The 22,819-nt window shown below is 45.4% G+C and overlaps 1 protein-coding gene across 1 annotated transcript in view; it reads right to left on the bottom strand.

Moving 5' to 3' along the window:
- Positions 1-22,503, bottom strand: part of AQP10 (aquaporin 10) — a 63,472-nt gene extending 40,969 nt beyond the window's left edge. The window contains exon 1 of the mRNA XM_086946400.1: positions 22,359-22,503. Within this exon, the coding sequence (XP_086802526.1) occupies positions 22,359-22,457 (99 nt within the window). The 5' untranslated portion in view covers positions 22,458-22,503. The remainder of the gene's footprint in view (positions 1-22,358) is intronic.
- Positions 22,504-22,819: the final 316 nt, after the last annotated feature.

The raw sequence follows: 22,819 nt of genomic DNA, 5'->3' as shown, positions 1-22,819 counted from the left end.
TCTTTCTGCTCTTCTCACCTTTATTTTGCCCCGCTCTACTCGTTTCTGACCTATTTCTGCTCCCTTCTGGCCTTTATTCTGCATCTTTCTGCTCGTTTTTGACCTTTATTCTGCCTCTTTTTACTCATTGCTAATGTTTATTTTTCCTCTTTCTGCTAGTTTGTCACCTATATTTTTCCTCTTTCTGCTGGTTTCTATCCTCTATTTTGGCCCTTTCTCTTCATTTCTCAATGTTATTTGACCTCTTTTTGCTCGTTTCTCACCTTTATTTTGCCGCTTGCTGCTCATTTCATACTTTTATTCTTTCTCTTTCTGCTAGTTTCTCACTGTTATTTTGCCTCTTTCTGCTCGTTGCTGACCTCTATTTTGGCTCTTTCTGCTCGTTTCTTATTTCTAATTTGCTTCCTTCTGTTTCCTGCTGACCTTTATTTTGCTGCTTTCTGCTCATTGCTGACCTTTAGTCTGGCTCTATCTGCTTGTTTCTCACCTTTGGTTTGCCTCTTGCTGCTGGTTTATGAACTCTTTTTTTCCCTCTTTCTGCACATTTCTGACCTCTATTTTGCCTCTTTTTGTTCGTTGCTGACCTTTATTGTGCGTCTTTCAGCTCATTGATGACATTTACTTTGCCTCCTTCTGCTCCTTTATCACCTTTATTTTGCCTCTTGCTGCTGGTTTCTGCCCTCCATTTTGCCTCTTTCTGATCATTTCTCACCTTTATTTTGCCTCTTGCTGCTCTTTTCTGACCTTTATTCTGCTTCTTTCTGCTTGTTTCTCCTCTCTATTTTGCCTCTTTTTGCTCACTGCTGACCTTTATTTTTCCACTTTTAGCTTACTTTTCACCTTTATTTTGCCTTTTGCTGTTGGTTTCTGACCTCTATTTTGCCTCTTTGAGCTGATTTCTCACCTTTATTTAGCCTCTGTCTACTCATTTCTCACCTTTATTGTGCCTCTTTCTGCTGGTTGCTGACCTTTAGTCTGCCTCTTTCTACTTGTTTCTCAACTTTATTTTGTATTTTTTGCTTGTTTCTGATCTTTATTCTGCCTCTTTCTGCTCCCTTCTGACCTATTTTCTGCCTCTTTCTGTTTGTTTCTCACCATCATTTTGCCTCTCTGCTCATTGCTGGACATTATTTTGCCTTCTTCTGCTAGTTTCTCACCTTTATTCTGCCTCTTTCTGCTAATTGCTAATTTTTATTTTGCCACTTTGTGCTCATTGCTGACCTTTTGTTTTGCCTCTTTCTGCTCGTTGCTGACTTATTCTGCCTCTTTCTGCTCGTTTCTGACCTTTATTCTGCTTCTTCCTGCTTGTTTCTCACATTTATTCTGCTTCTTTCTGCTCTTTGCGGACTTCTATATTGCCTCTTTCTTCTCTTTTTCCCTGGGAGTGAGGGGGAGCCTCAGGCCCCTGCAGTCCCAGCCGGCAACCCTTTTTCTGCAAGAGCCAGCATTGCTGCTGCATGGAAGGAGCAGCTTGAAAGGCGGCTCCCTCTGTGCAACAGTAATAGTTTCATCTCTTTCCCAGCCTGCATGTCTGCAGGAAGAGCAAGAGAGGAAACCTCTGCTTCCAGTGGGCGGGAGGACTTTGACAGCTCCCACCTGCTGGAACCAGATTGTTTGCTTTAGCTTCATGGGAGCCGTCTGCTTCTGCCAAGCTGAAGCAAACCACTATACCCGGAGTGAGCAACCCGGGACATAGCGGAGCCAGCCTTGGGAGCTTTATGGTCCCAGGGCCATGTGTAGCTCAAAAAGGGGGCCAGCGCAGCCCCCATCCGTCTACCAGCACGGGTCGTCCAGGGAGGTGGTGGTCCCCATGGCTGTATATGCCCAGGGAGCGGGGCAGTGCGTCCCCCTCCCTCTTTTTAAAGTTAATTGCCCAAGGGAGGTGTGGTCACCAGGGCCCAAGGGGGTCCAGGAGGCACCCCCCCCATTACCTTCAAATTAGTCCCGGGAGGTGGTGGTCCCCTTCTTCTGTACCGGTTTTTCTTACATAGCAAGTTGTGGTTCACTGACTCCCCTATGGGGCATCACTCTCCCAACTTTTGGGTTTATTTACCCCTCTCTATATTATTCTCTCAATTACATCCTGGGACCATTCTGGGTCTTTGTCACTCTAGAGTTCTTATGGGCCTTGAATGTGGTACTTGATCACTGCTACATGCCTTTTACACAATCTGCTACTAATGGACAGTCTATTATAGTTTTGATATGTGCAAGTTTCATGGTAGGTTATGTCTTTTTACTCAACCGTAGCGCAATCTGCCCACCTCAGGTTCCGACTGCACCAATAGGCAGCAAGACGCAACCCTTGTACATTATATGTAATACTGCTAGCAGATTTTAATATAATTGTTTTAGCAGTAGGTTCTTTATGGCCGTCTCCCTCATTTATCTCTTACAGGTTGGATCCCCCTCCTGCAGCATAGCAGGTGCAGTATTAGCCTATATGACTGGAGGAACTACACTATTTCACTTGGCCCCATTCCTCAGTAGGGTAGGTACTTACCTGGTCCTGATGAAATGCCGCTGAAAATCCAGGCATAAAACATGTTGACCTTACTCAACATGCACTAAAGCTATGACAGTACATTATTACCCATGATAGCTATCTTGTTTTTACTGTGTCAATGAACCACCATCCCATTAGAACTCCTTTTGGAGTTCCTTAGACTTAGACCCCATTAAAGGGTCAGTCGGGTATTGCAGCGCAGGCCCTACGAGGAGTGCCCTATGTTGAAGCATGACACCCTACCGGGTTTGTGAGGGCACTTTGATTTGATCAGTCAGATCCCCCCCATCCTGGGATCCCGTTGTCCAGGACAATTTAGCCACCTGTTAGGGTTCTCTCTTCCCTTGAGACTGAGGATCCGCACCCCTTTGTGTTAGTTATTGATCTTGGAGGAGTATGGGTGCTAGTCCTCTCTAAAGAATCGCTCCTTGTCCCTCCCTTGATTATCTGACATTCGAAACCAACAGGTTTTAGTAGGGAAGATGATTTTAGCTGTCTTAAAATAGCAGGGGCTGGTGGGGAACAACATTAGTTTATTTAATAGGGATAACATGCTAGTATTTGAGAACAAAATAATGAGTTTACTAAAAAAGTACATGTATGTATTTGGAGATAACTAACCTGTGGAGACTACATAGACGTGAGCTCCTGGTCTGGGTATAGGGGCAGGGGACCTTTCAGCAGCCACATCGTGTCGTGGTGAGCGAAGTAACATTGCCAACTGCCTCCACAGCCATAGTCAAGGGAATCTAGGACAGAACACCTGCACCACACAGCTCACTGACGCCCTGATTGCCTTGGGAGTGGCCTTGGTGTACCCTTCCTCTCTTTCACATAACCGGGCACAGAGGTGCTCCTATACACAGTTCAACATACTGGGGCAGGATAAGCTGCCCCAGCCCTCGATGCAGGGCAAGATCGACAAATTTACCAGGCCCACCTCTTCTGCGGCGGCCCGCGTGGATGGAACACAGGGAAGAATCTCTCATACACTGGAGATGTCCCCATCCTACGAGTTATAAAGGAGCTATGTTCCTCCATTGAGGTAGGAAATTGGTGAACTCACAACAGACCTCTCACTTAGGCATCAAGATCTGCGCAACACAGTGGCGTGGTAACTGCAACTGAGAAAAGGTTATCTAAGGTGGAAGGACCGCTCCAGACGCAATTACATCAGTGTGGTGGAAATCCCGGAGGAGACGGGAGGGTCCAACACAACTGCTTTCTTAACTGCCTGGCTTCTGTCCTGGGTGCCACCTGATTCTGTCTCCTCATGCTTCTTCTTGGATAATGCCCACAGATCTCTGACAGAGAGACCCATCATCGCCCGCATATTGAACTATGCAGACTGCGATGCTATACTAAGGGCCTCTCGCTCGTGTGACTCCCTGCATGGTGAATCCTCGCAGGTTATGATCTTCCTGATCATACCCTCAAAGTACCGCAATAACTTTGTTCCTTCCAAGATGTCAAGAGGAGACTGAGGGGCCTGGGACCACGCTACATGCGGCTCTTTCCTGAGCACCTCAAAGTGGTGTTTGGTGTCCAATCCTTATTGTTAGACACCCCCAAACCCACCTGGGAATAGGCAAAAGATAGGCCTCGTCTGAAGGGCAAGGACATGCCGATCAGGAAAGACTCCACCTTGGATCAGAAGCCTACCCTAGAGAGACACACATTGGGACTGCGACGGTTTAAGCCCCCCCACACACAAGGCTACCAACAACCAGAGACGTTGGACTCCTTCCTAGGGCGAAGCCCCTTGCCTGTCATCTCCGAGGCCAAGCCCATCTAGACCCCCAGACCGTCCTGAGTCCTCCTGCTTTCGAGTCTCCTTTGATGGTGCCTCTGCATTTTACTAACTGCTTGCTTGCTTTATGCCATTATTGCGTCTATTGACTATGGTGAGATTCCCTTGCATTTCATCCTTGCTTGTTGCAGGTCTAGCTTTCACACGCCACAGGAGTGCTACTAGACCATGCTCCTCAGTTCATGTGCAGAGTTTTCGTTGGTGTACGCTTCGGATGACAGTCGGGGGAGGAATGGACTCCCGTCTGCCTGGTTGGCAACACCCTAATGTTCTTACCACAACAGGTACTTCAACTTTTAGAAGTATAGTGTGGGGGGTAGGGTTCTTAGGTTTAGATTTACTCACAGACTGCTTCATTCTTGTTTACACTGCAATGATGCCACCCAAAATTCTGCTCATGCTCCACGCGCGCCCTCACAGCTTCCACCCCTGGTGCTGTTTGTTCCGAGATCCCCATCATGGTCGACACATATTTGTGAGACAAGCCCAGGTCCTTGCAACACCTCACTTGGAATGTAAATGAGCTGCTCAACAAGGTTAAGCAGCTCCTTGTGGGTTGCCCCTAGGGCGGGTCCAGATATTCTGCTTTTGCAAGACACCCACTTTATGGGTAATAAATGTCCTTTTCTGGCACAAATGGGGTTCGCAAGGGTGTTTCACTCTGGGTTTCATGGGGGGGGGGTCTAGAGAAGTGGCTATACTCCTGAAAGGGCACATCCCATTCCACCATATTCAGACATGCACCATGTGCATGACAGATTAGGATGGTATGTCATAGTCTCTGGTCTTTTTCAGGAAAAATCCTTCATCCTCAATATATACGCTCCCCCCTTTTTTGGAGGCATTTTTGCAGACCATAAGCAGTGTCATTTTGGAGTTCCCACCTGAGCCTTGGATCATTGTGGGGGGACATGAATTGTGTTGCTCACACTCAAACTGACTGCTCCTCTGGGGCTCGAGAGGTCCCCAGATGGTGCTAGCTCGCCTTATAAATACAATGGGCTTATTGGATGCCTGGCGTTTATGCGATCCCACAGACAGGGCCTACACATTTTTTTCAGGGGTACACAAGGCCTTTTCCAGACTGGATTTTTTCCTCCTCCCCAAACCTCAGGTCTACACAATCTGTGAGGCACACATCGGGCACATGGGTTGTCTGACCATGCACCAGTTGAAATGCTGGTTGCAATGGGGAGAGGGGCATGGCAATGGGGGAGAGGGGGCTCACTCCGGGGGCATTTGAGTAATTGGACCCTCATGGATGCTGAATTTAAGTTATCCCTACATAACACTGTATGTGAATACATGCATCATAATGCATGTTCAGTCGCTCGCCCAGGACTCTGAGGGAGGCTTGGAAGGCCACTTTACCGGGCTCAATAGTTACCATGTGGCCTACCGTGTCCATATTGGTGTTGAGGTTGGGCACCTGGAGGCAAGTCTACTTGAGTTAGAGGCTCAATAAGTGGACTCCTTGACCCGGCGACCCTTCGGGATTCGCTGCATACCGGTGCCGTCATGCGTCAAACTTTGATGGAAGAGGCGTGCTCGGCCTGGATGCTGAGCTACGGAAGACCCAAGACCTACTAACCTTCAGGAGTCTACTCAAGACCTGGCACTTCAAGCAGTAGCAGCCCCCCCCCCACCCCCCCAGCGCCTTGAGACCCTCACGGGTGAATAGTGCGCTCTGCAAATTTCATGATTGATTGATTGAGCGAGAGTCGCATCTATCAATGGGGGGACAAATCTAGTATAACCCTGATCTTGCTTTGCTCCATTGCTTGTTCACGAGATCTCATTCCCCATGTTTTTGATGCTCCAAGCAAGTGGGTGGTGGGTAAATGGTTTTTCTCTGGTGCCTTTGCATCGTACTATAGAGCGTTCTACGCTCATCCCAAAAAAAGTGCTTCTCTGAAGTGGAGAGGTTTACACATGATCTTCCTACCAGAGCCCTCTCGGGAGGACAGTGAGTCACTGGAGCTAGACATCACAGTAGACAAACTGGGAAGAGCGCTGACGCATCTGCAACTGTGGAGTCCCTGGGACCTGATGGGTTTCTGGATGAGATCTATAAAGCCACTTGGATGCTCACAGGTCCTCATCTGTTGGGGGTCTTTCAGGAGGCTCTAAAGGGCAAATTAGTACCCCTGTATCTTATGACGTCTGACATAGTTGTCATTCAAAAAGTCACACTGGCCTTCGGAGTGCTGTGAATCTCATCGGCCAATTTCTCTTCTTCACATCGAGGTCAGGGTGTGGGCTAAGGCCCTAGCTGACAGACTGATTAAGCTCATCTCCACCCTCAACCACCCAGACCAGTCAGGATTCATGCCTGATCGGACAACAAGACACAACATACAACAAGTCTGCAATGCTATTGTGCTGTCCAAGCACTACCTCAAGCAGAGTGAGCGGCTGCAAGTGGACTTTTGAAAGGCCTTTGACTCAGTTGGCTAGCAGGGTTTATTCTCTCTCCTGGCCAAGATTCATTTTAGACCCCAATTTATCAACTATGTCCAGCTCCTTTACACAAACCTGTTTGCTCAGGTTAGGGGGTACGGGTCCACCTGTGCTCCCTTTCCGGTTAAATTTGGAACACGTCAGTGGTGCCCCCACTCCCCACTCCTTTTCACACTGGTTATTGAACCCTTGGCAAACTGGTCCAGGCAGATGTGCAGCTGAGGGGGTTTGAGTGGGGACCAGGGGCGAATGTAAGAATTGTGTTATACGCAGATGATGTGCTCATCTTCCTGACGGTCCTCCGGGGCTCGGGCCGCGTGCACGCCAGATACGGGACATCTTCGTGAATTTATTGGGACACCAAGTACACTTCATAAAATCCATGATCTACCTAGTGTTCGAAGACACACCAGATTTGCTGTGAATGTCAGAGTTCACGGTCCTCAGTCAGGGGTTGTGATACCTGGGGTGCATATCATAATGAATGTGGCTTTGGCGTGTGCCTGAATATACAGCCACACATAGACTGACAGCTGACTTGAGACCCTGGGCAACACTTACCCTCTCCCTCCTTGGGAGATCAGCTATTTTTAAGATGGTGGCTCTTTCATGGCTCTGTACCAACTCCAAAATTTCCAGATCCCTGTACCCATGTGCCTCTTTTCCCTTATCGACTCCCTTCTACCAAGTTTCCTGTGGAATGACGGTCCACCCAGAATTGCCCTCTCTAAGTGCTATAAATAGACCTATGATGGCGGTATTGCCATGCCAGATGTGCGGCCCTCCTACAGAGCAGCCCAAACTGACCGTCCTGAATGCTTTGTGATTCAGGGAGTTCGGGAACCTCACCTATGCATCTGAGGGGTGGATGCTAGGCACATAGTCCCTCCTTCACTTGTTGTACAGAGGGCGAACCCCCGGGACTTCCCTAGGTGACCGGGGTGGTCCTCATGACCTGGAGGGAGGTGGGAGCATTCACAGGGTGGAAGGGTCGGCCGACCAGGGAGACTGCTTTGTGGGAAGGCATGGCCCTGCACCTGATGGCTTGGCTACTGGCGTTTCAGTGCTGGGACCTCATAGGAATTTACCGATTCTGGATGTCCACAAGGTGAACTTGCTCAAATCACTTGCTGATCTTCAGGAGGAGTTCCAGCTCCAATGGAACCAGTTTTATAAATACCTGCAACTCTGCCACGCCCTCATACTCTGCATCAAATATTTAGGGTATATCCTGGAATTTAGCCCCCTAGAAGCCATAGTGCTTCTGATGAAGATCACTCAACAAAGAACTCCGTCACATGTCAGTCTCTTGTGCTCAGTGCTGCAGGTCATTTTTGAGGCCCTCCGAGAGGCTTGCGCTCACAACCGCGGCCCCCTGGAGGAGGAAGACTGGAGGGAGGGACTGGCTGCTCCCCGCGGGCGGCCATTGCCTCCCAGTACTGTCTTATTCAGGTGTGCTACTTACACAGAGTTTATTATACTGGTGAGAAGCTGTGAAGGAGGAGGTTTAGTGCATCAGCCGCATGTCTGCGATGTCAGGCCAAGACGGGTGACTTCTTACAGGGAATCTGGAGTTGTGCAGTTCTGACTGACTTCTTGACTGGGGTCTTTGATTGCCTTGAGGGAGTGCTGGGCCTGACTCTGCCGAGTACCTCACAGTGTGCACTGTTGCACATCTCGGACGAAATTGATGGGAACAGATATCCAGGGCCCTGATATGGCTGGGCCTTACCATAGCCAAACTTGATGTTGCAATGGTTTGGAAGGAAGCTCCTGCCCACTCACTGGAGGTTTGGAAAGGGGGACTGGACCACTGCTTAGGTTTGGAATGTCCTATTTATACAGCTTGGGGTTGCCCCAAGAAATATTATAACGTTTGGGAAGGGCAGGCTGGCTACCGTGTGATACAACTGGAGCTGTGTCCTCGGCAGGGGGGATCCCTGGAGGCTGAAATCAGATCGTTCTTGACTTGAGTTCCATTTCCTGGGCGGGTGGGGGTGGGGGCACTGGGATGAGTGGGGCTATCAGTCTATAGATCACTATACTGTTTGTGGCTACGAGTGATTGTATGGTTGTCATTTTTGTTTTATTTATTATTTTTTCTATTTTGCTTTATCATATATTGTGAATACCGGTCATACAGCCAGGTTGAATGGCCGAGCTATCCTAAATGTGTGACAGGTTGGTTAATATAAATGTCTGCTGGCTGTCTATTTATATTGTAGAACATTATCTGTCAAAACCCAATAAATAGCTTGGAAGAAAAAAAATCACAATGAGTTCTTAGGCCCATAATTGTTTTAAAGTTGTATTTCAATTTTTATCAGAGGCATATATAATAGCGACTACATGCACACAAGCATTAACTTCAAATCACACTTCAAATCACACCTCCGCCCACTGACTCCCCAAAGTCAATGTGGAAAGCTTTGCAGACCAGGTTTCCAAATCATTAGGCAATTTATCAACAACCTGGTCCATTTTCTTCCTGATTTTCAATGCAATTGCCAATTCTAGGAGATCTTTCTCCCGAGTGGCCATTGTTTGATCTATGTGGTTTAAGCCTCAGAAAGGCAATATGAGGTTTTGCTAACATCAGTCCCAGTAGTGCAAATTTATTCTTGATTTCTTAGACTTAGGTATAGCATTAAGAAGACAGTGTTTGACAGATATTGAAGAAATTAAAGTGGGTCAATCTAAACTTGGCAGAACTGGAGATCAACTGGAAAAGTTTGACTTCACACCCCATCTGTCAGTAGTGCTTCCAGTTTGTTATCCCACATTTGTCACGCCAGCAGCACCTTCTTTTTGATCAGCCTTCACCGCCTTATAAAGTTGGGATTCAGCAAAGGAAGTATGGCCCATTTCTAAAAGCTCTCATACAACCACAGAGGTGGCACGAGCCGCCGGGAAACCCAGCAAGATCCCGCTTAACAATTCTAGATATATGTGCACATTGAAGGAATGATTCTAATCTAAACCAAAGCTCGAGTTCTGCCTCGTCAAACGTCAGGAAGTTATTCCCATTGCAGATATCTGCAAGAGTAGAGCACCACCACTCCAGCCACTGAACCACAGACATGTCTCTGGCAATCTTCCTAAATGGCTTCAGCCACCATATCGCTAAAGATTGTGAGAATGGGGAATGTCTACGCACCCTATGTACTGCAGTGTCCCACGCGACAGCAGTAAGTCAAACAACATATGGGCAATGCAGTGGTACCCACACTCCCCCTCATTAACACGATGGGGAGTGGCTTCCACTCCCAGCTCCCAGCATCTATTCAATAACCTCTTCTTTCACTTCTCCTCTACCTCAAACCACTGCGCCAAATCTTGAAGCTGGGCAACAATGTAATACAAATCCAGATCAGGGAGCCCCAGATCTCCCTCCACTCCATCTAATTTAATGATGTCTATGCGGACCCTACTTCTTTATATATTTTCTAAATTCAATACACAGCGGAGCAGGAATACCATTTCCACAAGTGCGACACAGCCACTACCAGTTAGAGGATGGGTATTCCAAAATCAAATCGATTTCCACAGTCCCTGAATAATTCTACCTATATTGTTGGCATACTGCCGCTCCAGAGTATGAGCCATCTGAAGGAACAGCAATCTAAACGGTTCCATCGCCAATCGTATGCCTGTATTTGGGAGTACATCTGGTAAAATGCCACTCAATCTACGCAGAGGAAAAGGCACTGATTTTACCCAAGTAATTCGCAAACCAGACGCATCCTCATAACCATTCAGCTCAGCTAGCAGAACCGGAAGTGATGCATGCGGTTCTTTCAAATACACCAGTGCATCATTTGCATACATTGAAACAACATGCGTCCCCTCCCTCTATTTGATCGCCAGGAGCTACAATGCAAACGCAATGAGTAGGGGTGACGAATGAGCAACCATGGTGGTTACCGTACTCAATGTTCCATCTGGTTCACACTGCATAACGCAGGCACACCCTAGGTTTTGTATAAAGGAGTTTAACCCATCTTTACAAAGTCAAGCCGATGTCCATTTACTGCTAAATTGCAAACATATGACCCCATTCAATAGTATCAAGCACTTTTTCAATATCTATTGCCACTATCACGCCATCCATGTCCATGTGTTGCGCATAGCGTAGTGCATAAGTCTACTGATATTTGCAACATACTTTGCCCTGGAATAAAACTGCATTGGTCATCATGTACCAGTTTTCCCATCACAAGGCTGAAGCTGTTAGCTAAAGCCCTGACAGGCAGTTGACAAAAATGCAGAAACGGGCCGTGCAGGTAAGAGGGGTGGTGCGGGTGGGGTGGTGGGGCTCGACAAGATGACAAGGGAAAATTAAATAAATATTCAATTTTCCCTCATCATCTTTCAAGTCGCCACCCCCCGCCCCACAGCTCTTACCTGCAAGGGCCGCTCCTGCATAAATGCATGGAGACGAGCCTGTAAGACCTCACTGTATTAGGATCTCTATCAGGCCTGGGAACCATTACTATAATCGCCTCCCTCATTGTTTCCAGGATTTGTCTCAAAAATATTGCCTCTGATACGACTTCTAGGAGTCTGTCAGGGAGCAGACGTACAAATGACTGATAGAATTCTTGGGACAGATTAACAAAAACGGGGTAACCCTGTGTCCCTCAGAACCTGGGTATTGGGGGTTAAATAAACAAATGGTTCCGTTGGGTAGGACAAATCAAATTGCTTTGAGAAATGCTAATACATGCAAGTAAAGCAAAACAATGAGAACTCTCTGATACACATATGCTGTTGAGAAATCAATGCTCAAGCATAAAGAGCAAAATAAATGATATAGCCAGGTATTGAATTCATAAGCGTTTATGTTTAGAATTCAATTCTGTTTATGCTGAATTACTACATAATACACAGACTCAAAAGTGGTCTTCCTTTGAAAATTGCTCTCTTTATTCATGATCTTCTCATTTCTACTAAAAAATGTCATCTCTTATTAGCCACAGCCAATGTGTTTTGCCCCATCCGAGACTTCTTCAGGGCTTGTATGGTGATTCTGTCTGTAAATGTATGCAACCGAAATAGTCTTACCAGCATGAAAATACAAATGAAATCATACACTTAAAATCTCTCTTGATCCTTTCTCAACAAACCTTGGTGCGTTTTTCTTCCGTCACATGTAGGATGTGATCCTCTATCAATAAATCAATCAACAGAATTTGTATAGCGCGCTACTCACCCGAAGGGTCTCAAGGCGCTGAGGGGGGGGGGGGGGCTATTGCTCGATCAGCCAGGTCTTGAGTTGTTTCCTGAAGGAGAGATGGTCCAGGGTCAGCCGTAGGTGAGTGGGGAGGGAGTTCCATGTCTTGGCTGCCAGGTAGGAGAAGGATCTTCCTCCGAAGGTGGATTTGCGGATTCGTGGGACGGAGGCGAGGGCGAGGCTGGCGGATCGGAGCTGGCGGGTGGGTGTGTAGAATGTGAGGCGGCTGTTGGGGTACTTCGGGCCTGTGTCGTGGAGAGCCTTGTGTGCGTGGGTGAGGAGTCTGAACGTGATCCTCTTGTTGACGGGGAGCCAGTACAGGTCTTTCAGGTGGGCAGGGATGTGGCGAGGGATGTCCAAGATGAGTCATGCTGAGGCGTTCTGAATGCGCTGGAGTCTTTTCTGGAGTTTGGCTGTGGTTCCAGCGTAGAGGGTGTTCCCGTATAAACAGACGGCTAGTCCATTCAGGCTCTAACAAAGTACGAGACAAGAGGTGCCCTCTCTCCCCTTTCCTTTTCATATTGGCACGCAAAACCCTATTTCTAAAAATCCATTCCAATGACCAAATTTGCGGTATTAACTTCAGTATTACTATTGAAAACGTTTTGGCATATGTGGATGACATTTTGATTATCACTGAAAACGCTTGCTCATCTATTAATGCCCTTATAAACACAATTGACATCCCTGCCTCAGTATCAGGCTACAAACTTAATAGAGATAAATCGTAAGTCAAAGGTCTTAGTGCATTAAGTTCTAAGGCTATCCTGGGAGATACAGGTTTAGGGTGGCAGCTTCACCATTTAAAATACTTGGCTATAAAATTTGGCTCTGATGCAATAGATACTATTTAACACAATGAAAAACTCACACCAAAGCAAGCAACAAATCTCCTAGATAGCTGGAGTCCTACATTTATTACCTGGTGGGTGTGTATTGAGACAAATACGATGATGGTAACCCCTGTTGTAACCTACTTAATCAGCATGCTTCCCCTCACATTATCAGACGATTTCCATCAAAGAATTGATAAGCTTATATCAGACTTTACTTGGCAAAATAAACGACCTATGATATCATTAAAAATCCATTGTCTTCCAATCAATTTAGGTGGTGTTAATTTAGCTAACTTTAGAAATGACCAGACTGCCTTCCTGGCCAAACAGCAGTCCCTCTGGTTTTTATCTCCAAAAGAGTAGATTCCCACCTGGCTATCAGTTGAAAGGGTCATTCCAGAGGTATAAATCCCATTATTAAACTACCCACCAAAATCAAATTCACAACCCTCTAAATATGTATTAAAAAATACTAAGAATGCTATATTACAGATAGACAAACTTTTAGACCTTCCGATAAAACATTCCAACTTGACCTCAATTTGGCAGAGCCCAAATGTTAAAATAGTAGGCTCTCCTCTGCACTGGAAATCTTGGACAACTTAAGGCATTCATTTTTACAAAAACAACTTGGCACACACACCTTACCACTCACTTTCAATAACCTACAATCCCAATCCAAGCTAGAAAACATTGAATTCTATGAGTTTCTCAAACTCAAATCCTGTATCTCCAAAGCTAAAACTAATCTCATTGACCCAACACTACCTTACATAGCTAAATTCTGGATAACGATTGGAATCTGATATAGAGATCAGCCGTCTCCCGCAAAATCACTCCTGCCTTGTTCCAGACTAAATATTTGCTACTGAACAGAACATGTTGCGCATCTTCGCACCTACACAAACTGACTGAAAGAGAGTTTTTGATCTGCTGAAATTGCAAAGAAGAAACCGGTGAGATAGTACGCCTTTTATTATTTTGCCATGCAGTCTCCCCATTCTGAGATAAGATATTCAAATGTATCTTAACACCTAGATCCACATATAATATCCACTAATGATAGCCTTACTATTAGACCTTCTCCTAATGGTGGCTCGTAAATCTGAGATCTGTAATTGGAAAAATACCTCCTAAACCTCATTCACATAATAGGGGCAAATAACATTGCTCTCCAACACTCCCCCTGGAGACCAGAGCACAGACCCATGTGGAAAACTTTGGACACCTCTTTTAACAATACAAAACCTCCCTGACGTGATCCCAATCCTATAAAATCTACAATCTTACACTATTATAATCCTGTACCTGCCTACAATAGATTTTGCAATTTTTCCTACAAAAACCTTACTATCATATATCCTTCACACTCATGCCATTATTTTCCCCCTCCTTTTCACTTGCTTTTATCCTCACGTAACCCTTTTCTAGGAGTGTAGATTGTATTTTGCAGAACATACTGTGTAACAGCTTTTATGGACAAACTGCTTCCTGGCTCTTACAACTTTTAATGGGTACCTGCTTCCTGGCACTTTACTTCACTAAAATGTACTTGATGTACGGTGTAGAATTTTTGTCCTGATTACTCTTCCCTGTTACTGTGATACCTCTTTTGGTTTCATCTTTCTGTAAAATTGATCAAGATTATTTGTAATTAAGAATATGTTGAAACTGCTGGTTATCACTTTGTGTTTGAGGCTGGTGGTGGTTCAGAGATGTGTCCATTGTCTTGCTTTTTCATTCGTTCAAGGGCAGAGTCAGCTTTGTCACCAAATAGTTTGGTGCTATCGAACAGTAAATCCATAAAGAGAATCCTGATGTCCTGAAGCACGCAGGGTGGTAGATTGAGATTGGAGTGCGTATTGCTCTCACCAAGGAGTCAGCGGTATTGACGTCCAACTTAACAATACGTCTGGAGGCATTCTGTCCATACTACAGCACTTCTTCAAATGTTCTCTGCGATTTGTGGTGCAACGAGCTGGGCCATATCCCATAAAACATGAGCATAACCGGCAGGCAGGCATTTGGCATTCAAAGAGTTCAGTGCCATACTGCCTACAGAGAAGAGTTATTCCCCCATGCCTCCATTCGTATCGACTCCCTGTCTAACGGAATTGTTGAGAATGTGCTTTGTGACTGGCCTGAGGAGCAGGATGCCTTGATCACCATACTCTTTAGGGAAGGATGACTGGAGAGGTAGACCAGGTTTCAAGGTGCCACCAGCCTGAACATGAGAAGGCAGAAGAGCATTATAGGTCCCAAGGGTGCTACAGATGGGTTTGAAGCCCAGGTGAGGATGCCCATCACTGCTTTGAGGATCTCTGCTGGGTCTGTACCTGGCGCCAGGAAATTAAGAAAGGGAGGCTGCAGCATCGGACAATCTGGAATTGATCCAAAGCCATGATGGGGTCGGCTTGAGAGTCAGATTTGAACAGACTCGGAGCCAGCAGGAACAAGGCTCACCACAACTAACGCAGGCTCCGAGGATAAAGATCCTGTGAGAATCCGCAGTGTCTAGGTGTCTCACCTTGTCCAAGCTTCTTGTGCTTCCTGTGTGAGGAGGCTGGATCTGACCTTGGTCTCTGCCAACGATGACCTTGCATTTCATAATGGGCCTGGCCAATGAACAGTATGGCTTTGTGCTCCTTGATGGCCTTAAGGTTCATGTTCAACAAGAGCTGGATGAGCGGGAATTATGGCCAGAACCTAAGCACCACAAACAGATGATGTGTGGGTCAGAGATGGACATCTGTCCCTCGCATCTCCTACACAGCTTAAATCCCCAACACTTAGGGGAAGACATATCACTACACTAATTGTAATTTTTTAGGTGAAGGAAAAATCACAACTCTCAGGAGAGAGTGAGCTTTCAATCTGCGCTGAAACTGCAGAAAAAAAGGAACTTATTTTGTTGGGCGGGAGTGGGCGCAATATGGCTTCAGTGACGTCACATGACACCACTTCCGTCATTGGTACCAAGCAAGCAACCTCTACCAGAGACGTGACATATTTGAAGTTTCTGGATTTAGCCTGACACCTGGGATTATTCTATAGTTGAAAAATCTACAGGTAGAAGTAGCTACCAGAAACTTTGCTACTTGGCTCATATTCTTGGTAGGCTAATCATGTTTCTCAGACTGCCACGGCCCGTGCAAAAGGGAAGAGAGGCGGGCGGTGGGGTTGGGTGAGGGGGATTTCGACAGACGATGTAGAGGGAAAATGAAATAAGTAATTAATTTATCCTCGTCATTGTCTGGCGAAAAGCCCCCACCTACCCCCAACCCGGTCCCACCACTTTTATCTGCACAGACCGCTGCTGTTCTCAGATTTCACACACCACTTTACAAACTTCTGGAAAAAAACATGTCAGAGCATGGTCATGAACTGATAGGCAGTAGGAGATGGGAATGGGAGCATGTCTGACCACTGACACATTTCTAGTGCTAGAATTTCCATGAAAAAAATGTCTCGTACACTTACATCTTGAATTTCATATATATATTTTTTTTGGGGGGGGGAAACATGTTCTAATTAGAAGGATTTTCTCTGAGAAAAAAACATTTCGGGACGACTCACAAAGAGGTTGCTCTAAGCCAGCTGTGAGATATACTCGGAGCACAGCATTTGTGATAATAGCAGTAAACTGTGTGTTGAGTATGGAAATTGCTCAAGATGAATTCAGGAATTAAATTTGTGAATGGCCCTTTAAGAAATGTTCTCGGTAGTGGCAGGAAGTAAACCTGGATTGCCAGAGAATTGCTCTGGATATTCCAGTTTATAGAAGGTGTGATAAGATTCCAGAAGACGTCAATAAAAAATCAATTTCCAGTCATTTATAAATCAGTTTATGGCCGAGTGTGTTTACCTCCAAGGATCTTATTTTGTTCCAAGTATTAATTAACCGATAAAGGAAATCTTTGAGTGCAGTAACGAGCACTAACTCCAAAGTCCTTTTTTTAAATACTGCTAGTAATCCAAATGGAAACTGGCAAAACAAATTGCAACCTAGAGTTTTTGAGAACATAACATGCTAAGTGTTAGGTTAAACCTGGAAACCAATTAAGGTACGCGTATTATTTTAATTACACCTATATGCGTAATATTACGTGTGATCACAATTGCTTGCAGAGACTAGAATGCCCTGCAGAGTAGATGAACACCGACCAAACTTTCCATATTGCAGGTACTCTTAAACTTGTATTAGGCGTATTCCAACCCAAGCAGTAGAGTAAATCTTTGTCTTAGGTAGAACCTTTGCCCCTCTTTAATATTCTCTGGTAAATCTTTGCTTGAAGGGACGTTATGATCCAAAACCTAAAGAAGACAACATTTTCCCCGTTGATGCTGGGCACAGGGCCTTCGTTGGTGCCTTGGAGTCATTCCATGGTTCCACTGTCAAATGCTAGACATGGATGTGCCCGGCAGATACTGGTGACAGAGAATGACATTGAACAATGCCCTGTGCCCAAAACTATCGCCCGATGGGGTGGCAGCTTGAAACGTTCAGAGGCAGCAGCCTGGCTGCCGGTCAATGTCAAAGGTGTTATGTTATATTTATTTTGATAGCTCCCCACCCACGACCATATTCTGGAGCTATGCCGGTCTATGGAGTTTGCCTCAAGGGGCTTTACTTGAAGAGAAAGGTCTTCAGCTTCTTGTAGAACCGAAGCAGTGATGAGGAGGCTCTGATGTGATGTAGGAGGTCATCCCATGCTTTAGGAGCAATGTTTGAGAAGACAGGACCTCCTGATCTGCTTTTGCGTATGCACGGCATGTGTGCCAGTGAGAGTCCGGCTGAGCAGAGGTGCCTAGAGGGTTGGTGGAATTGCGTGAGGTCGTTCATGTCGGCTGGACCTGTATTGTGTGGTGATTTCTAAGTGTGAGGAGCTTGCACTGTGTGTAACTGATTTTGCATCAAAATCATAGTATAGATTGCAACCAATTTTAGTAAAGTTACGCAAGTCTTCCATAGGGAGGCTCAAAATGTAACTGATTTTCTGAGTATTTAAAAACATGGATTCCCGAATCACTGCACTGACCTTCCCCCTTCCATCCTCATGGCTCACTCATGCTCCTTCATGCACCCTCAACAAAGACACGCACTCTTGGGTCCAAGCCTGGTCAGATCCACCATTGTTAATGCACTAACTGAAACCAGACAGCGAACTGCCAGTGAAGACACAAAACTACCCTGGCCCACGGCAGTATCTACAGCACACACATCTAGCAATACGCGCCTAGACTGATCTGCAGCACCTTACACTGTTTTATTTCATGCATGCTCTCTCAATGCAACGCAGTCTTGGCTCAACCTATCCATGATAAGTGAAATAATTTTACCAAGGTCAGAACTTTGACCATGTATCTGACACTAGGCCCTACATCACCTCATGTTATTACGGCGCTGGGAATAGAGCCACTGAAACTAAGGGCAATGAATATCCAAATTATGTCCATCATTCAATCAGTGGATTTATAAAGAGCTATTACTCACCTGTGAGGGTATCCAGGCACTACATTGGCTAAATTATGCAGCAGCAAAGACTAACTTACTTTGAGAAATAAGGCAAACTATGCAGCAAAGAAGGAGGGGCAAATTGCGCGGTGTATTAGCCGCCTAAAGTTAAGTTAGGCGGCACATTTTATGCCATTTTTGGTGCTATTCTAATACTGTAACAAACTTGTAAACAATTTCTCTTCAACACTAGACAAGCATATGCAAAGCCAATAGGTCTCGCCTTTGCAAGCACTATTGGCGTTGTCAATGTGTTGAAGCCATGCTGTACAACCAGCGTGGCTGCTGTTCAGCATGGTTGAAAGTTAGAGGTGTAGACGAAAGTGGCATGGCGAGTCATAGAGTGGAATGGTGAAGAGTGCAGTAGAGTGTTGTAGAGTGGAGTTACACAGAGTATTGTGTATTGAAGTGACATTGAGTGGAGTCTCATAGAGTGGTGTACAGTGGAGGGGTGTAGAGTAGAGTGGACTGGCGAAGAGTGCACTGGCGAAGAGTGTTGCAGAGTATAATGGTGTAGAGTGCACTGGCTACAGTGCAGTGGCATAGAATTCATTGGCGTACAATGGAGCATTATAGAATGTAGAGACATAGATTAGAGTGTTGCCTAGAAGAGTGCAGTGAAGTAGTGCAGTGGCGTGGAGTGGAGTGACAGAGTGCAGTGGCGTAGAGCGGAGGGCTGCAGAGTGCAGTGGTGTAGAGTGGAAGGATGCAGAGTAGAATGGGGTAGAGTGCATTGGCATAGAATGCAGTAGTTCAGAGTAGAGTGGCATGGAGTTCAGTAGCATAGAGTGCAGTGTTGCAGAGTAGAGTGGCATAGAGTGCAGTGGAGTAGGGCAGCGTAGAGTGCATTGGCGTAGAGTAAAGTGGCGCTGAGTGGAATGGCATAGAGTGCAGTGGTGTACTGTGCTGCAGAGTAGAGTACAGTGCAGTGGCATAGACTACAGTGGACTAGTGTAGAGTGCATTGGAGTTAAGTGTTGCAGAGTACGGTGACTACAGTGCAGTGTTGTAGAGTGCAGTGGCTCAGATTGTAGTGGTGCAGAGTAGATTAGTGTGGCATTATGTGGATTGACATAGAGTGCATGGACGTAGAGTTGAGTGTTACAGAGTAAAGTGCATTGGCATAGAGTGTACTGGCATTAGGTGCAGTGGCGTAGGGTGCAGTGTTGCAGAGTGGCATACAGTGGAATTGTGCAGAGTAGATTTGATTGGGGTAGACTGGAGTGTGAAGAGTGTAGTGGTGTAGAGGAGAGTGGCACAGTGTGCATTGGCATGAAGTACAGTGGAACAAAATAAAGTAGAAAGGTTGAGAGTGAAGTGGCATGGAGTGGTGTAAAGTGGAGCAGTGCAGAGCAAAGTTCAGGGATGTGGAGTGATGCAGAGTAGAGTGGAGTGGCATAGAGTGGAGTATGCATGATGTGGTAGGACACTTTCATTACAGACAACACATTTTCAACTGAAATGACCATTCCATTTGCACGGACATACAGTTTTACTAATAAAACTATGCAGGGCACAAACGATAATGTGTGAAAATAGCATCACCTAGTGTATTGATTTGTTTTGATCATATTAAAGTATTTGTTTTCGCCACACTTCAGAATTAACAAAAACTGTGCTTCATTTGTTTGTTCCTAATTCTGATATATTCTGAAATACTTGCAGAGTCCATTTAAATGTTTTTTGCTAGAAAGAAACCTTTTCCTGTCACCAGTATTCAGCAAGATTGTCACATAAATTCTTTCCATTTTAAGTAAATGAAAGAAAAGTAAACAGCAAGCTCTCTCATAGGAAACAGCCTGACATTTGATTTGTCTTTGAATGCACAGAAAATGTGACGAGATAAGAATAAGATTTACAGGCCTGTTTACAGTAAGGAGCATTCGTGGAAGAATGCAAGGGGAGTTGGCATGAAAAGACTTTGGTCCTTGGGACAAACAAACTCACCTTGGACAGCCTAAAACAAATAAAGCCAGCAAATAAAAAAGCCAAAAAATGTGAGTTACAAACAGGGGCGTTACACAGGCCCCCGCTGTGCGGGGGGCCCCAAGCTCCAGGGGGCCCCCTCGGCGTTGCACTCTGGCCAGAGAGCTCCTGATTGAGCCTGGAGGGGGCCCCCTCTTCGTACCGTGCAGGGGGGCCCCCTCAATTTTCGTTACACCAGTGGTTACAAACTATAAATCCAATGGTAAGCAACAGGCAGAATGCATTCCCAGGGAAGCTTTGGAATGTCCCCAAGATGTCGTTAGCAAACTGGTTTCGACCTAAAAAAACAACATGGGTTTCTAAAGAAAGGAAACAATATACCTCTAGTATATTCCTATTTACTATTTAGAGGGAAATTTGTCTTGTGAGGATATGCAGGAGCAGGGACATTTTATCATGGGTCTTTTTGGCTTTCCATGGGGAAAATATTTTGTATAAAGCATATACATTGTTGCAGTCAGTAAAAACTTCTTGTAATGTAAAGTGTGCTTCTATTGTCCTATGCATTCCAGTTATTTGAAAACGTGATTTTTTGTTTCGGGTTTACCATACTTTCACAATAGAAGACATCAGATAGAAGAACGCTTTTCCAACTCAAAGGCGTCCTGAAGAACAGAATTGAACATTTCTTATTTCTTATTTCCCCATCTCACTGAGAGGCCGTCTAAGGATCAAGCCAATGGACATCAAGAAGGATTGGCAGATATTTCTGATTCTTTGACGCGCCTTCCTTAAATAACTGCTAAGTTGAGGAGTGCCTTTAATGTAGCACAATTCGACAAAACAGTTTTAGGACAAGAAGGATTCAATTTTTTTTTTTTTTGCTGCATGAATCTTTTTTTGTTTAAACAAAGTTGCATTTTTTTATTTTATTTTATTCTATTTTATTACTCATTGTTTCAACCCAATCTGAATTACATGCAAGAGTGTATTATTTTTGGCTCCCGTGGCATACAAATAGCTTTCACACTCCATCAGGTGGGGGTAGTAACAGCTATTCCTAAACTGTAAAACAAAATTTCTCTAATAACTACTCATCCACCAATCCTAAAAGCTCGTTACCGTAACTAAAAGCTACCCACTCCTGGACAATAAATAATCCAAACCACCTCTAAAAACTACCCATCCTTAATCCCTAAAATCCCATTGCCACCCTAAATTCTATACTTTCTTTTTTTTATTAATATTTAGTTTTGAAAAAAGATATACCATATATTAAATATTGTAATAATAGTGTAATTATTATTAAACATTACATTTTTTACGTTATACATTATTTTAGGAATACTTTAATTTAAATTGAATGAATACATTATTTTAAGTATATACTAAACCAATTTCCTGATTATTTGTAAATACACGAATTCGAATATCTAATTTTTAAAATAAGTATAAGCCATCTTTCCTTTCCTTATCTTTATATATGTGGTTGTTTTAAACGTGTGTGTGTACACACACCCACACACATATATGTATACCTATACAAGTGAATACATATATTTACATAGATATCCACATATATAAAGCATGTACCTGAGACGTAAAAGTCTAAAATTTAAAACACCCAAAAACATACATGCGATGTAAACACTCCTGACGTACTTGCCTGTGATGTAATGACACAGGAAGTAGAGATCTAGAGATAATGGTTTGAATACCGTTCAAGTCCTTGAACTCTGGGCAGAGCTCTGTCAATGCTCCTCAATCCTGAGATTCTAGTTCTGGGACGTCAAAGTGGTCTTCCAGCAAAACGACAACATGGGCCATTTATAAAACACGCAATACCAGGTGGGTTGTCTGCTGATTGATACTAAACTACGCCTGCAAAAATTAGCCAACTCGATGTCATCAGCCTCCGAAAGATGAAAGTCAGAGTCAGCTGTGCTGGCATTAGAGCCTATAAACTCCAGGTTACACGGGGACCTCGCAGCAGGCGCGTTAACACGCTGAGGTATGTTCCTGGCTTAGTTCACACCCCTCCTGCACAGCTCTCACCTCTTCTCTTTTACTTACAATCAGGACGAAGACCCCCAGGAACTCGGCCATGCACTCCCGGGCGAGGGGGTGCTCTATGCGCAGGAGGGCCCTGATGCGGCCTAAGGCGCGCGCCATGGCGCCGGGTGAGGAATAGACAGGAAGGAGGGCGACCCTTGGAAGGAAGGGAACAGAGGCCAGAGGGGGTGCTTTTATAACCCACAATCGATGGCAGAGGCGGAGTGCCGATAACAGGTCCTGCCTCCGCTGTAAAGATGTTTATTAATAACCCGCAGAGTCGCAGCCGAGCAGCTTTGCGCGCAATGCTGCACAAGGGCACTGTAGGCCGCGCGTGCCCACGTTGGACTGGCCTGAGAGTGAGAGGGGAGGCGCGCGAGACCCCGTCGGATTGACCTGAGAGAGAGGCGCGCGAGGCCCCGTCGGACCGACCTGCGCGGGAGGCGCGCGTGGCCCTGTAGGAGGGGCCCGCACGCCAGGCG

Source organism: Lissotriton vulgaris, chromosome 12, assembly GCF_964263255.1.
Source record: "Lissotriton vulgaris chromosome 12, aLisVul1.2, whole genome shotgun sequence".
Taxonomy (NCBI): domain Eukaryota; kingdom Metazoa; phylum Chordata; class Amphibia; order Caudata; family Salamandridae; genus Lissotriton; species Lissotriton vulgaris.
This window is presented reverse-complemented; position numbering and strand designations above follow the sequence as displayed.